The 16,084-nt window shown below is 42.0% G+C and overlaps 1 protein-coding gene across 4 annotated transcripts in view; it reads right to left on the bottom strand.

Annotated features, from left to right (window-relative positions):
* LOC135974786 (queuosine-tRNA galactosyltransferase-like) overlaps positions 1-10,839 on the bottom strand; it is a 77,045-nt gene extending 66,206 nt beyond the window's left edge. The window contains exons 1-3 of one of the 4 annotated variants that reach the window (XM_065563366.1): positions 9,835-10,835; positions 4,671-4,787; positions 4,451-4,550 (exon numbers count right to left, since the gene is read on the bottom strand). In XM_065563366.1, the coding sequence (XP_065419438.1) occupies positions 4,451-4,550; positions 4,671-4,787; positions 9,835-10,044 (427 nt within the window). In that variant the 5' untranslated portion in view covers positions 10,045-10,835. Of the gene's footprint in view, positions 1-4,450; positions 4,551-4,670; positions 4,788-9,834 lie in introns of all 4 variants that reach the window. The other 3 variants (XM_065563367.1, XM_065563369.1, XM_065563368.1) reach the window with 3 other exon arrangements.
* Positions 10,840-16,084: the final 5,245 nt, after the last annotated feature.

Genomic DNA, 16,084 nt, shown 5'->3' with positions numbered 1-16,084 from the left:
ACAGGTGGATCACAAGGGACGTTTCACCAACATCAACGTGGAATGGACGGGAAAGGTGCATGACACTCACATCTTTAGTAACTCCAGGCTGTTTGAGCAGCAGTAAGAAGGGACTTACTTCCCACACCATAAAATTACTGTTGGGGATGTTGAAATGCCAATAGTTATCCTTGGAGACCCAGCCTACACCTTGCTCCCATGGCTCATGAAGCCATACATAGGCAGCCTGGACAGTAGTAAGGAGCAGTTCAACTATAGGCTGAGCAAGTGCAGAATGGTGGTAGAATGTGCCTTTGGACGGTTAAAAGCTCGCTGGCGCTGTTTGCTGACTAGGTTAGACCTCAGCGCAACCAATATTCCCATTGTTATTGCTGCTTGCTGTGTGCTCCATAATATCTGTGAGAGTAAGGGGGAGATGTTTATGGCAGGGTGGAAGGTTGAGGCAAATTGCCTGGCTGCCAATTTTGAACAGTCAGACACCAGGGCGATTAGAAGAGCACAGGTAGGCACGCTGCACATCAGAGAGGCGTTGAAAACCAGTTTCATGACTGGCCAGGCTACGGTGTGACAGTTGTGTGTTTCTCCTTGATGCAAACCCACCCCCTTTGTTGATTTTAATTCACTGTAAGACAACCACCCTCCCCACTTTGATCACAGCTGGCAAAGGAAATAAAGTCACTATTGTTTTCAAGCATTCTTTATTAATTTTAAAAAAAGGGAGATAACTGATAAGGTAGCCCAGGTGGAGTGGGGAAGAAGGGGAGTAGGGAAGGACAAGGCCACATTGCTTATTGTAGCCACACTACAAATCAAAACTGTTTGAATGACAGCCTTGTGTTGCTTGGGCCATCCTCTGGAGTGGAGTGGCTGGGTGCCTGGAGGGTCCCCACCCCGTGTTCTTGGGCATCTGGGTGAGGAGAATATGGAACTTGGGGAGGAGGGCAGGCGGTTGTACAGTGGATGCAGCGGCGGTCTGTGCTCTTGTTGGCTTTCCTGCAGCTCCACCAGACGCCTGAGCATGTCCATTTGCTCCCCCATTAGCCTCAGCATTGGATCCTGCCTCTTCTCATCATGCTCACTTAATGCTTTCCTGGACTCTGCCACTGAATGCCTCCATGCATTCAGCTGTGCCCTATCAGTGCAGGAGGACTGCATGAGCTCGGAAAACATGTCATCGTGAGTGCATTTTTTTCACCTTCTAATCTGCAATAACCTCAGGGACGGAGATGATAGGGGGAGCATAGAAACATTTGCACCTCAGGGGGGATAAAAAGGGAGAGTAAAATTTAAGATGATACATTTCTGAGAACAAAAGGGGGACTCTTTCACAGTGAATCAAACAATTCACAGCAGACAGCACATGTGCTTTAGGTACAAGGTCGCATTTTGCCTTTTATATTGAGCGCCTGCCAGTATGGTGACAGATCACACACAGCTGGGCAACAGAATTCAGTTTCCAGGCAGCCATGGTACGCAGGTTTCGGGGCAGCAACAGGCACCAGTGCAGCAAGCGCATGCCTGGGGCAGCAAACCGCGGGGGGTGGCCTGCCGGTCACCATGAGGCGGCAGTCAGGCTGCCTTCGACGGCATGCCTGCAGGAGGTCTGCCGGTCCCGCCGTTTTGGCAGCAATTCGGCAGCAGGTACGCTGAAGGCGTGGGACCGGCAGATCACCTGCAGAAATGCTGCTGAATCCGCGTGACCGCGGACCGTCCGCAGGCATGCCGCTGAAGGCCGCCTGACTGCTGTGCTTGGGGCGGCAAAAAACATAGAGCCGCCCCTGGTGGGTTTGGCTTCTAATGCCTTCATAACATGTGGGAATGGTTTCAAACTGCAGCGCCCTCCTATCCCATAGCAAGCAATGCCGGTTGGGTTTGCCATTTAAAAGGAGGGGCTGTGGTTTTCGGGTGGATGTGCAACACACACTCCCCCCCACCCCTCCACGTGGCTATTTGGGATGATCCCTTCACCCCTCCCCCCACCAAGTGGCTAGTCTCAGGGATGATCCCTTTTAGCCAAGCGCAAAGAGCCCAGCATGAACGGGGTCCTTTTACTGTTCCCTTACAAAAATTCCCAGGTGACCATGAATGATATTACTCTCCTGAGGCTAACACAGAAAGATATAGACCGAATGTTGCTTGAATGCGACCAAAACCCAGGACCATTCACTGCCATGCTTTGTGCTGCAATGATTCCAGACTACTTGCTACTGGCTCGGCGTGGTAAAGTGTCCTACCGTGGAGGACGAAATAAGGCAGCCCTCCACAGAAACCTTCTGGAAAGGCTTTCAGAGTACTTCCAGGAGAGCTTCATGGAGATGTCCCTGGAGGATTCCCGCTCCATCCCCAGACACGTTAACAGACTTTTCCAGTAGCTATACTAGCCGCGAATGCACCCCAAGTGTTCAGGGCAAATCAAACATTAAACACTATTGCTTTTAAACCCTGTACTATAGTTACAAAGGTGCACTCACCAGAGGTGCCTTCTCCGCCTTCAGGGTCGGGGATCCCACCTTGGGAGGGTATTGGCTCCAGGGTGATGAAAAGGTCCTGACTGCCGGGGAGAACAGATTCTCCGCTTGCCTGCTGCGCATTCTTCTCCTCCTCATCATCATCCACAAAATCCTCCTCTGTGTTGCGTGAGACTCCCCCCTTGCAGGTGTCCACGGACAGTGGTGGGGTAGTGGTAGGGTTCCCCCCCCCCCGAATGCCATGCAGCTGATCATAGAAGTGGCATGTATGGGGCTCTGACCCAGAGTGACCATTTGCCTCCTTTGTCTTTTGGTAGCCTTGCCTGAGCTACTTGACTTTCACGCGGCACTGCTGTATGTCCCTGTTGTAGCCTCTGTCCATCATGCCCTGTGCAAGTTTGGCATATATATTAGCATTTCTTCTTTTTAATCGGAGTTCTGCCTGCACAGATTCTTCTCTCCATACAGCAATCAGATCCAGTGTCTCCCATTCGCTCCATGCTGGAGCTCATTTGCGATTCTGGGGGGACTGCATGGTCACCTGTGCTGCTGAGCGCACCACGCTGACCAAACAGGAAATGAAATTCAAAAGTTCCCGGGGCTTTTCCTGTGTACCTGGTTAGTGCACTGGTGTTGAAAGTGCTGTCCAGAACGGTCACATTGGAGCACTCTGGGATAGCTCCCAGAGGCCAATAACGTCGATTTGCATCTGCACTACCCGAAATTCGACCCAGCAGGGTCGATTTTAGCACTACTCCCCTCGCCGGGGAGGAATACAGAAGTTGATTTTAAGAGCCCTTTGGGTCGAAGGAACAGGGTTACTTGTTTAGACACATTCATTATAAAATCGACCTAATGCGGCTAAATTCAACCTAACCCTGTAGTGTAGACCAGGGCTCAGCCTATCTTCATTCTATAGTAGTTGACCTTGGTAATACAACTTGAATTTGTTATTTACCAGCCAATGATGACTCCACTTCAGAGCCACTTCTTTATTTCTGACTTGGATCCAAATGTAACCATATTTAGAGTCATTCAAGTACTGGAACTAATACACAAAATAGGCCTAGCATCTTCATGCTCTGCAACAAAGGCTGTGGAAAAGGACAAATCCCTCCCATAACAAAGCCTTTAAATTAAATTACATTATACATGAAAATAGACTTTGTTCCCAAGAACACATACTGAAAAAATAAATTAGTTCAACTAACTAACTAAAAGAACTGTATTACTGCCCAGCATTATAAGATCCAATGCATCTGACTAAATGTATACGGTACTGCAAACCCCAAGTGTTTAAAAATCATGAGTCTGGCTGCAAAACAACATGAGATATTTTAAAACCTATCATGATATTTTAAAAACTAATAAATTTGCAGTTCTTTTTACTTTTGCCTTCTGCTTTCTAAATCTTTTGGGTACACTCAGTTCACATATTCAGGGTTTTCTCTGCAACTCTGCAGCCTAGAAACTTACTTTTTTTTTTTAAATGAAAGCTGAGATACTCATGTAATCATCTCCATGCATCTGAAGAAGTGGTGTTTTTTACCCACGAAAGCTTATGCCCAAATAAATCTGTTAGTCTTTAAGGAGCCACCGGACTCATTGTTGTTTTCATGTAATCATTTGTATCCAGGACCAAGGGTGTTAAGAACACCACCACGTATCTCCAGATTTATAAAAAATTGCAGGAGTTGGCAACATTGTTAATACATTATAAACAAAAAATTTTTGCTGAGTAAAGTATAAATAATTAAGCCATATTCCATCTTCCTGCATGTACAGACAACTTCCACTAACATCAAAAAGTAGGGCCAAATTCTGTCTTTATTTGGGCTGTCTCTCTGAATGTGGATCTCCAGAAAATGATTTTCTATAGCAATTCCAGCTTACTGCAGAGACCATTCTTAAACTAACAATAAAGTGTGCCCGCCAAACCAAATTATTTAGCCATTCTTTAAAATCACTTTTCAACAACATACCTCCTTGGGGTTGAGGTGAATCATGACCACCAATGACAACCCGAATACCCACATCTTCTAACTTGAACTTCCATTTTTCAATTATATTAATTGAATTGTCCTGAGAAAGTGATGACATAGAGGCATCAATTTTAACTTATAGGGTAAGATAAAGTAAATAAAAATTCTTACAAGAATTAGGTTAGATAATATTTTAAAACTAAATATAAAATATACATACCTTACTAGCATCATTAAACACAGACAACTCCATGGTACCTTCAAAATCTTGCTCCACAACTGACTTCAAGCATTCATCCAACCAACATTCAGTATTGTGAACAGGCAGAATAACAGACTACAATGAACAGAGAACACACAAACATTATAAAACATGAAAGCATCCATTCTCCTTGTTTATTTGCTGTTTATCCAAAGAATATTCATTTAAAAAAGGAAAGGGCCTGATCCTTTCATACCCTTTCACCAAATATGTACATTGGCCATAAGAAAACAAAACTGCTCTTTCCTTCACAAGTAAATGGTATTTCTTCTCCACCAAGCTTTATTATTTTTTTACCCCTCAAAACCCAGTATGTGTTAGTTTCTGTGGTTGTATTTCTTTGAAAATTCTTTGAACAAAAAGCAAACAAAATGTCTACACCACCAGTTATTTACTCGTAGCACTACTTATCGTCGGCTCCAGTCTCTTAACTTATCCTCAACCTCACCATTTTACCTCCATCTTCTCTCAGTTCAGAGGGGTCCTCTATTTTTCTCTATCCCAGCTCTCTAGTTTGAATTTTTATCTGTAAAGTAGGCAACTCACATATCTCATCTCAGAAATCCTTGTAATACTTGGCCAATGTACTGTTGAGAGAGACTACTTCTAAGTACATATCAAAGAGACTTCTTCACTCCACCAGTTACAAAATTGCCTCTCTCATTGCATCAACTATTATATGTGTGAGCCATATATGTATAAAATGTAGAACTTATTTACATTTTTTAAAATTATCTGTGAATTACAAATGATGAGAAGTAAATTGTATAGGTGTATAATGATGAGGCAGAGGATTGCAGGAAGAGAAAGGAGATGAAGATAGTTGAATGCTGCCCTGGAGAACTGGATTCTATTCCTGCCTTTACCACAGAGTTCCTGCGTCATACTGGCAGGCACTCAATATAAAAGGCAAAATGCGACCTTGTACCTAAAGCACATGGGCTGTCTGCTGTGAATTGCTTGATTCACTGTGAAAGAGTCCCCCTTTTGTTCTCAGAAATGTATCATCTTAAATTTTACTCTCCCTTTTTATCCTCCCTCAAGTGCAAATGTTTCTATGCTCCCCCTATCATCTCCGTCCCTGAGGTTATCGCAATGACATGTTTTCCGAGCTCATGCAGTCCTCCCGCACTGATCGGGCACAGCTGAATGCATGGAGTGCTAACTTAAAGCTTTCCTGGACTCTGCCACTCTGAGACACCTAGAACCTGATTTTTCAGAGTACTTAACATCATAGAAAAGTCTACGAGGAAATTAATAATTCTGTCTTCAAAGCATGGTTTGAATAGTGTGCAGTAAATAAGATCTGGGGCCATACTTTCAACATTTGAACAAATTACTGAATAGCTACTCATTAAGTGACTACCATTCACTCTGTGCACTGAATGAGACAGGGGTCCTGTGGAAAAAAATGGTATGTGATCATGTAATTAAAGACTGTATTGTAATGCAATACACACAAGAGCACTGAATAAACTCTGGCATTTCCTAACTTCTGAGTAGTTTTTTTGAGTAATGTAATATATGTCTACACAACAATCATGTGTATTATAACTTCGCACTTCACTAGCACATTCCCTCCACAGACCTAACAAAAATTACTGAACTTTACCACATAAGTGAATTAATCCTCTCATCACTCCTGGGAAATAAGTATTGTCACCATTTTATCATTCTATAGATGGGGAAACTGAAACAAAGAGGTTGAATGACTTGTCCAAGGTCCCACAGGAAATATGTGGAAGAATCCAGGAACAGAATCCAGATCTCCAGATTCCCGTGATTTAACTGCAAGACCATGTTTCTTTCAAATATTAATTCATGTCATCACTATATTAGAATTAAGAAGAAAGCAAAAACATTAGAAAAATGTTAAAATGGAATTAGCAATGGTCTGGGTTATGTGTATGCGGGGGGTGTTTATCTATACACACATCTCTATATGCACAAAATGCATCTACTTTAGGCTTGATAAAGCATATGGCCTGATATTATGATTGGCAAATATGAAGTTGTCCAGTATTTCATAGCAAAATACAAAGTGATATTCATTTCAGACTTTATATTCTGAACCTAATTCTAAATTCCCAGATGCCAGGGAATCAAGCTCTATGAATGAACTCACCTCCTAGTTTTCAACAGGGTGTTTTACTAGGGAACAGTGGTATTTCAAACAGGTGGGAGGGCTGTGTTTGGACAATAATGCCTTCTCTGCTTTTCTTAAATTTTTAAAAAAATAAGTTTGGTCCTCTGCTTTGATAAAATTATTAATAATATCAAATAGAAGACAAAGAATCATATGGCATGCAAATTAAGAAATGAAGTTTTGAGATTAAAGAGCTTTGCTTCACATTAGTATTTTGAGACTGCCAAGCACATAAGCAGAAACCTGAGATTGTTTCAAAAGCAACTGCTAATGCTACACTACACAGTCTGACTCAGTCAATGCATCCAATTCACTAAGGATTTTAGTACTCCCAAACTGGCAATTAGAATAAAATTTCATAGTTAGACACCACATTAACCCATTGCTGTTATATTTTTTAAAAAGGAAAAGTACTTGCCACAAGTCTTCTGATAGGCTTAGTGGTAGCATTAACTAGCCGCAATACATCCATGCAAATCAGTGGTTCTCAAAACATTTTCTAACCAACTAACCTCAACACAAAATTTTTTGGCTGACTACTCTATCACCACTAATTTGACTATTTAAAAAAATACACATAAAATGCATTAGCTGAATCTGTCTATATTTTTCTTGGATTTTATGTTTAAACAAAAGTAGAAAGGCAAGGTGTTATATTACCTAAACACTCTTACATTCAATATGAACAGGCAAAAATTGCAAAAGTAGCACTTTCATGGTGAGGCCTGTATTACAAAATTTGTAAACAACCACCAGCACCATCAAGGTGCTTGGCACTCTGCACAATAGTTTATGTTTATGTTTTTAAAATATTATTTAAAAAAAAAAATCACTGTGATCAAGTTTCCTGTCCTCAGAACCACCACAGCAAAAGCGAGATAGATGCCTGCCAAACTAAGTGCAGTAGTGGAATCCCTGAGGATACCTCTGAGCAAAAGGCTCAAGAAAGAAGTATTAAATGTATGTGTGTGTGTGTATATATAAACAGTACATACATGATTTTGAACCAGTTCACAGTGACTACTGACTTTGGGGTTTTGTGCCATTGCTTCAGGTCCTATCATCCCTACTCAGTTCGCTGGTTTTCTGTGGTTGCCAGGACCCACTCAAGTCCAGAGACAGAGGTTACAAATATCACAATCCAGCGCTTTCATTTTTCCCTCAGATCATTTTTCCTCACTTTTTAACTTGGTTTACAAGTTGCATTTGGCAATGACCCCATACTACAAATGCTAAAGCAGGTGTTCCAGTTAAAGTGCTTCAGTTAAAGTGAGAAAATAACCATGCAAAGCAGCAAATTTCATTCAGAGGCTCTAACATTTCTCACTATAGGAATACATTACATGCACTTTCAAAGTAATTATGTGGGAACATCTCTCCAGGGGCACATACAGGAGTCTTGCAAATAGCTTATACATTCATTGTCATCTCAAAAACAACAAGGAGTCTGGTGGCACCTTAAAGACTAACAGATTTATTTGGGCATAAGCTTTCGTGGGTAAAAACCTCACTTCTTCGTTGAGGTTTTTACCCACGAAAGCTTATGCCCAAATAAATCTGTTAGTCTTTAAGGTGCCACCAGACTCCTTGTTGTTTTTGTAGATACAGACTAACACAACTACCCCCTGATAATTGTCATTTCAAGTTCAGTTCACAAGTGTTTAAATTGTAATCAGCCATATCATCATTAGTTGGCATTGATTTGTAGCAGAATCCAACAAGAGAGTATTTTAAGGACCTGTAAGCTTGAAGAAACTTCACACCACATCCAGAGGATAGGACACAAGACTGGGAGTCAAGAGACCTGAGTTTCACACCCAACTCTGCCACTTATACAATGTGGAACTTATCCAGAGCCTTTTAAGACAATATGAGTTTTTCCATTGACTTAATAAGCTTTGAAAAAGGACCTGTGTGGTTTTGGGTTCTAACTGCTCTAAACCTCAGTTTCCCATCCCTGAAATGAGAATAATGAAACTTAACTCCTTGTAAAATGCATTTTGATCTATGGATGAAAAACACTAAATGATTATTATATGATAAGTCCCCACTACTTCTACAAATGTCACTAAACCAAACAAGTCATGTTTTCATGAATTAGAATACTGAAAATAATACACCTCTTACAAAACCAAAGAAAAGCAAAGGAACTGAAAAAATGGCAGTCTTTTCAAGTGCCCCTGATTCTGCATTAAAAAAGCCTTATTTTCCTGTCCCTATCCTCTCTTTAAAAGTTGAGATTTAAAAACAGAGAGTAACAGTTCAAAAGTGCCTAGCTGACTTAGGAGCCTAAGTCCCATTGACTTTCAATGACACTTAGGCGCTTTTGAAAATTTTACCAATCAGAAACAAACGTCAATTTTTGAAAACAAGCATGGGTTTTCTTTAACACATCATTCTGTATTCCAAGCCATTTCAGTCCTTCACCCTTGGAAAGAATGCATGAGTTGTGGCAATTGAGGTTTTTAGGCCTCAACATTTGATCTGACTTTATATTGTTAGAATCAGTGGGGAGAAGAGCTTTTAGATGTCTAAAGATCTTTGTTTTGTTTTTTTTCCTAGTGCACTGTTTTGTTTCAGTAGAGCAAAATACAAACTACTGTTATTTTTGAACCGAAACAGCTATGTCAATAAAAGAAAACACTTCTCCCACCCTCAAAACAAACACCTTACAAAGAGTACAGAATACAAAATAAACAATTGCTATAAGAAACTTTGTGCAAAGTCCTTTCATATTCAGTGATGAGACAGGGGTATGTCCAGCCATAACAGAGCAATTCCTTTTCTCTATAAGTACAAATGTTGTAAAAAGAGAGGGCCAAAATCCTGCTTGCTTTCCATAAGTGAGTACTCTCCCCTTCAAAGGGACAACTGGTGTAAGTATGCAAAGAATGATCTGGACACAAAGGGAATAATTCTTTACAAATTCTTAGGATGGAAGACTCAAGAGTGTAAGTGTAAGAATGAGAAACATACCACTTGAATTCTACATCCTTCCCCGATTATAGAGTCCAATGATGCTCTGGACTGCAGCTGGGGATTGTCTGGTACAGGAGGTGATGGAGCTGCTGGCCATTTACACTTGGCAGGTACAGAATCACGGTCACACAGTTCTTCGTGCAGAAAGGGGACATGACCTCCAGCTGCTGAGACGGGGCTCCTGGGAGCCCCAACTTCTTCTGACATTTCTATCTTTCTCACCCCTTAGACTCACATAAGGCAAGCTCTGGGGAGAGGAATGAAGTATACCACCAAGGGGGTACAACCGGTTAACTATAAAAGAGGCCCTCACACTGCACCAGAGCATGAGAACAACAGTTTCATTCCTGCTTCCATGGAGTGGCTCCTAAGTGAGAGCAAAGGGAACACAAGTCCAGTTCTAGCCTATGTTCCAGAAGGGATGGAAGACCCCATTCCAGGCAGCTGCCAATGTGAGAAAACTACAGAGTTTACTGCTAAATGCCTCTGAACCAGTCAAAATGTTCAGGTCTCAGGCTGAAAGTACCAGGGGTTGGGTGGGTCAAGGCCATAATTAGTATTAATGCACCCACTATGCCCATAAAATGCACAATCACTGCCACTTAGGGGGTTGCTCCCCCTCTCTCCCCTCAGGGTGCTGTTTTCCTCTCCCAGCCTTGGGGTGTCCTGTTTCCCCACCACATACACACACACACTCGCCCTCAAGGTGCTGCTCCCCCAAACCCCTTCAAAGTGCTGCTCTCCTGCCCCTCCGGGTGCTTCAGCTGCCTGCTCTCTCTCCCCCTCCCCCGCCTCAGGGTGGTGCCGCTTCACAGAACCTTTCTCCCCCCCGTTCGGCTCGCCCCCCACGCGCGCGGCCCCCTAGGCGTTCGCGGCTCAGCGCTAACTAGAGCCAGGCCCCCTGCCCCAGAGCCGACACGCCCCCAGCGTTCTCCGCCGCGCGAGGGAACTCCCCAACTCCCCACCCCGGCAAGCCAGCCAGGGAGAGGAGCGCACACAGCGGCTAGAGGGGCCGGAAGTGAAAATGAAGAGGCGAGAAGGTGACAGTCTAGGGAATTAGAGGAACCATAGAGCAGGAGGATTTTTTTTGAAGGTGATGGGGAGGGAGCTGTGATTAGACTCAAGGGCAAGGCTGGAATGATGGAGGTGCGGGGGACCTTGGGTGTGGTTGAGGATAGAGGCTTAAGTGCTGGAACTGGGGGTCCTGCTGCACCCTGGCTTGAAGTGGTTTCCATCATATGCAGGGTTTACAGTTTGGACATTCTACAACAGATTTAAAGGTCACTATTCTCAAACAAAAAAACTAAAGAAACAGACTTCAAAGAGAAACAGCAGAACTAAAATTCATTTGCAAATTTAACACCATTAATTTGGGCTTGAATAGGGACTGGGAGTGGCTGGCTCATTACAAAAGCAGCTTGGCCTCTTCTGGAATTGACACCTCCTCATCTATTATTGGGAGTGGACTACATCCACCCTGATCGAATTGGCCCTGTCAACACTGGTACTCCACTTGTGAAGTAACTCCTTTCCCTTCATGTGTCATTATATATTGCCTGCATCTGTAACTTTCACTCCATGTATCTGAAGAGGTGAGGTTTTTTACCCACAAAAGCTTTTGTCCAAATAAAACTGTTAGTCTTTAAGGTGCCACTGGACTCCTTGTTAGTTTGGTTCAATGGCTCTCAACGCCCCCCCCCCCCCCACACACACACACACAAATTGTTCCAGCGCCCCAGATGGTTTTAGACCTAGGGTGAGGGAGGGAGTGGAGGAACTGTGGTTCAGATTATTGGCAGCAGAGGTGGGTCTTGGATTTAGGGGTGGGGGAGAGGGATGGGTGGTGTTTGGGGTTTTGACAGAAGGGGTGATTGTCTCTAGCTTGATTTTCAAGTTGCCTTTGGTATCTGGCAGGGAACTTGTTTGTTTGTGTAAGGAAAGCTGTTTCCACTGTATACTGCTTTAATTTCATGGAAACTTTCTCTTGTTTTCATTAGCCCCAGGCTTTGTTAAACACTGTTTTTACAATATCTAAATTTGCGACCCTATTTCACCCGACAATGCGCCTTTAAATATACCAATCATATTACTTTCCATGATGTAATGAAGCTTAGGTGGCTGTGCATGTAAATGTTCTTTGTTTTAATAGTAACATTGGTTCCTATAGTTAATCATCCTACAGCTTATCTAGTTTTGACACTTTGAAACTTCTAATTTTTTAAAATTAAAAAATACTCCCTGTGTCTCTTTAGTCTATTATTGTGTCTCATTAAGGACTGGTATTTCAAATGCAACCAGTATCACATTTTTAAAATAATAATTAAACTGGCTTTAAAAACGACCCAACAACTGTATTTTCTTAATGATATCATCGCTAAAGATAACTTATTGATGAAAGCAATGATCCTGCAAACATTTATGCAGTAGGATAGCTCACAATTATAAGTGATTGCAAGGTTGGGACCTATATGGCAAGCTGTTTAGAATATAAAATATTTATACAAAGTAGGGATGTAAATAACATGTAAAAACAATAACGTGTAACTGATTAAAATTTTATCGGTTAGACAGTTAAACATTTATCCGGGGAACTAAGGGGTGCGGGGGGTGCTGCAGCACCCCCACCTTTAAGGTGGGATCCCTGCTGCTGGCCCTGCGCCCAGGAATCCCCACTGCCAGCCCCACGCCCAGCACACCCGGGGTCCCCACTGTCAGCCCCCCGTGCCCAGGGTCCCAGCTGCTGGCCCCATGCCCAGGGCTCTGCTGCCCACACCAGGGGTCCTGACTGCCAGCCCTGTACCACAGGTCCTAGCTGCCGGCCCGGCCCCGGGGCTCTGCACAGGGCACCAGCTGGGACGCCGGCCCGTCAGGATGCCGGGCGCTGGCAGCAGCAGAGCCCCAGGCATGGCAGCAGCCGGGACCCCAGGCGCGGGGGCTGGCAGCCAGGTCCCCGGGCATGCAGTTCGGCAGCCGGGAACCTGGGCAGAGTTGAATCGTTAATAGAAACCGATAAGCATCAAGCTTATTGGTTAGCCGGTTAAACTTTTACATCCCTAATACAAAGTCATCTTTGGCAACCTAAATCTTCCAATTGTCCCTGGATTATTTAAAGACTCTATTAAACAGTCAGTTCAACAAGCAAACAGATCAAAGTTATCTTAAAATGTTTGTTGGCATGCAAATATGGAGGGGTGGAGGATGTGGGGAAGACAGCCAAACAATAATAATTCATCATCGGAATTCATTTAAAATTATCTGTCCAACTTCCCCCCACCCACTCTGTGGGCAATGTTGGGAAATGTAATATTTTTTCATCTGATAACATAGACTAACTTTATACTTCCTTGTTGCCTTCATGACTTTTTTAAATCCAAAATAGATGTAGCAGTTTGTTATTTATTTATATGTATTGCAGTAGTACCTAGGAGTCCCAATCATGGACCAGGACACCCTTGTGCTAGATGCTGTGCAAATATGGACCAGATTGTTCCTCCCCCAAAGAGCTTACAATCTAATGGCTTTTCTTCACTATAGACACTATGGTGGCACAGCTATGGCACTGCAGTAGTGCCACCGTAGCACTGTGGTGTCGACATTTGCTACAACTACGGAAGGGGTTTTTCCCATCACTGTAGTTAATCCAACCCTCTGAGAGGCAGTAGCTAGGCTGGTGGAAGAATTCTTCCATTGCCCTAGTGGTATCTACACTGGGGTTTAGTTTGGATTCACTACCCATCTCAGGTGTATGAATTTTTTCACACCACCAAGTGAGGTAGCTAGGTCAATGTAAATTTTAGGTATACACCAGGTCTAAGTAATTGAAGACCCAAACAAGGCAACTGGAGATGCATTTTGAGTTATATTCCACAGGTAGCTACAGAGGGCAGCTAAACTAACTTCCTTTCTAAATATATAATAAAAGCTTTTATTTTATTAAATTATTATAATTACTGTTGGAAGGTTGGGCCAGATTTGTAAAGGTATTTAGGTACCTAAAGATGCAGGGAGAGGCCTACATACTTCTCTGAATCTTTAGACACCTAATTATCTTTACAAATCTGGCCCTTTGTTACATAGTTTTAAACTCTATCCTTGTTTTATTTTTTTATTTTAATGTATCACAGTGGAGAGAGGTATAATAATGAACTGTATCAAGTTCTTCTTTCAAGTACATAATGTGCCCAGCTTTAACACAATTGATAGTGAAGGAACTGTTTTACTTTAAACACTGTCTCAGAAAACCGTAGGAGCAGTAACATTGCACTGAAGCAGTGTTGCACATAACAACAATTACAGTTTCTTAGAGGAGTCATGTCGTGTTGGTATAACTCTTACTTTGTATTATATTAACTTTCAAGGCTGGCAGGTAAAATAAATCATATTTTTACTTGTAATGTGAGCACATTTAATTTGGATGAAATCACTCAAAGACAGTGTCACCTTTTAAAGTAGAACCACACTTGAATATGTTTATAATTTTATTTAATATGTTACATTGTCATAATAGAATACATCACGGTTACATGTTTCTTTTTTTTTTTTTTAAATGACTCAATCCTGAAAAGATTGTGGTTGCTTTTATGAGCTGATAAAAGTCACGAATGCGCTGTTATCAGCAGTGCTGACCTTAGGCCCCTGTGTGGGTGGAGAGGACCCCACTCATTCCAGTACCTGTATTCACGCTCTTCTTGACACACCAACTACCATCCCACTAATAGTACTCTTTCATTTCTTGTTGTCCTTCTCTGAATATATGTTGCACAACTATCATTTTAGGTGGCTCTCCTTTGTCGCACTTCAGCTGTTGTCTTAGCTGGTTGTTGTTTAAGAAGTTGAATATATTTCCTTGCTGTTGCCTTTTCCCTTTATAATGTTTTAGATGCATCCATATAGGAGCTGGTTCAAAGCCTTACAAGCAAATTAAGAGAGTTACCTCCTCACCAAGGCCATGGCATCGGAGGCAGGCAAAGAACTGGGATTTTAAAGTTTGATTAAGATATATTGAGGGAGTTACACTGGGGCACCACAGGTCTTTCTTCGTATAGGGTCCTCCATAGTGGGGGAGTCTTACACATAGTCAAATGATCAGACTTAGTTGATCTCTTCCAGATGGAAGGTACATGTCTTCACAATAACTTAGTTAATCTTTTTTTAAAAGAAAAACAGTGACATTAAGGAGACAGTTTTTTACTGGAGAATTTTGTGCAGTTTATTGATAGCACTTTATGGGATATCCATCTGGGGTAGTACAGTATAGTTTTGTTCTTAAGTAATTAGTCCTCAATCCACTAAAGTAAAAATAGTATTTCCCCAATTTACCAAAAATCCTTTAATGGTTGAATTATTTGGAAAGATGTTATTTACAAAAGGCTGCAATATTCAGCTGGTGGAGACAGCTGAAAGTTAGCCTTTAAATCCCATTTCCCTATTCTCAACAAGTATCCCGTATGCCACAAGTGGTAACCCTTGAGAATCAAAGCTGCTCCTTGAGTAAGAATAAATCTTTAGAAAATTCAGTTTGCGTTCTTTGTTTTTCAAAGTCATGCATCCTTTTGATCTTCTTAATGACCTTAGTGCAAAGCACTCATAAAATAGAGTTATGCTGGAGAGCTGAGGAGAGTGGGTGGAGTTGAATACCTTTCAAAAAGTCATTGGCAAATGTGTAGTGTATACAGTCAGAATTTTCCTGAACTTCAGTACCTTTTGGAAGTTAAACATTTTTGTGTATAAGTGCAGGAAACAGCTGACATTTTAAGATGGGAGAGTGCTTAAAGAAATAAATCATACTCTTACAAAGGAATGTAGATGTAACAGGAACTGGAACATCTATAATATATAACGATCCACAAGACAATGTATTTGATGCCACATCTTTTTATGACACATGAACAGGAAGGAAAATGAATAACATTTTGAGTTATAGGTTAGTCATAGGCCTCTAAAGAAGAGACTTCAAAAACTGTCTCACCCCAGAGACCAATACAACCTTCTCTTGATCCACCTTCCTTGGAAAGGAACACAGTAAGTTGTTTAAATCTTTCCACTTCAGTATATATAGCTTATCTATTCTATTATTATTAAAGTGTGGTTCTGCCCTAAAAAGGGACTTTAAACAGTGGCATAATTGGTGCTTGTGTCTGACTCCATATCAGATCTGCCCAGTCTTGAAGGTTTTGTTCCTTAAACTCATCCTGGGATCTGACAGTCAAACCCTCTTCTTTCAGGTTTGTGGATAATCAGTAATAAA

This window comes from Chrysemys picta, chromosome 12, assembly GCF_011386835.1.
Source record: "Chrysemys picta bellii isolate R12L10 chromosome 12, ASM1138683v2, whole genome shotgun sequence".
Lineage (NCBI taxonomy): Eukaryota > Metazoa > Chordata > Testudines > Emydidae > Chrysemys > Chrysemys picta.
Note: the sequence above shows the minus strand (reverse complement) of the source record. Positions and strands in the feature narration are given on the sequence as shown.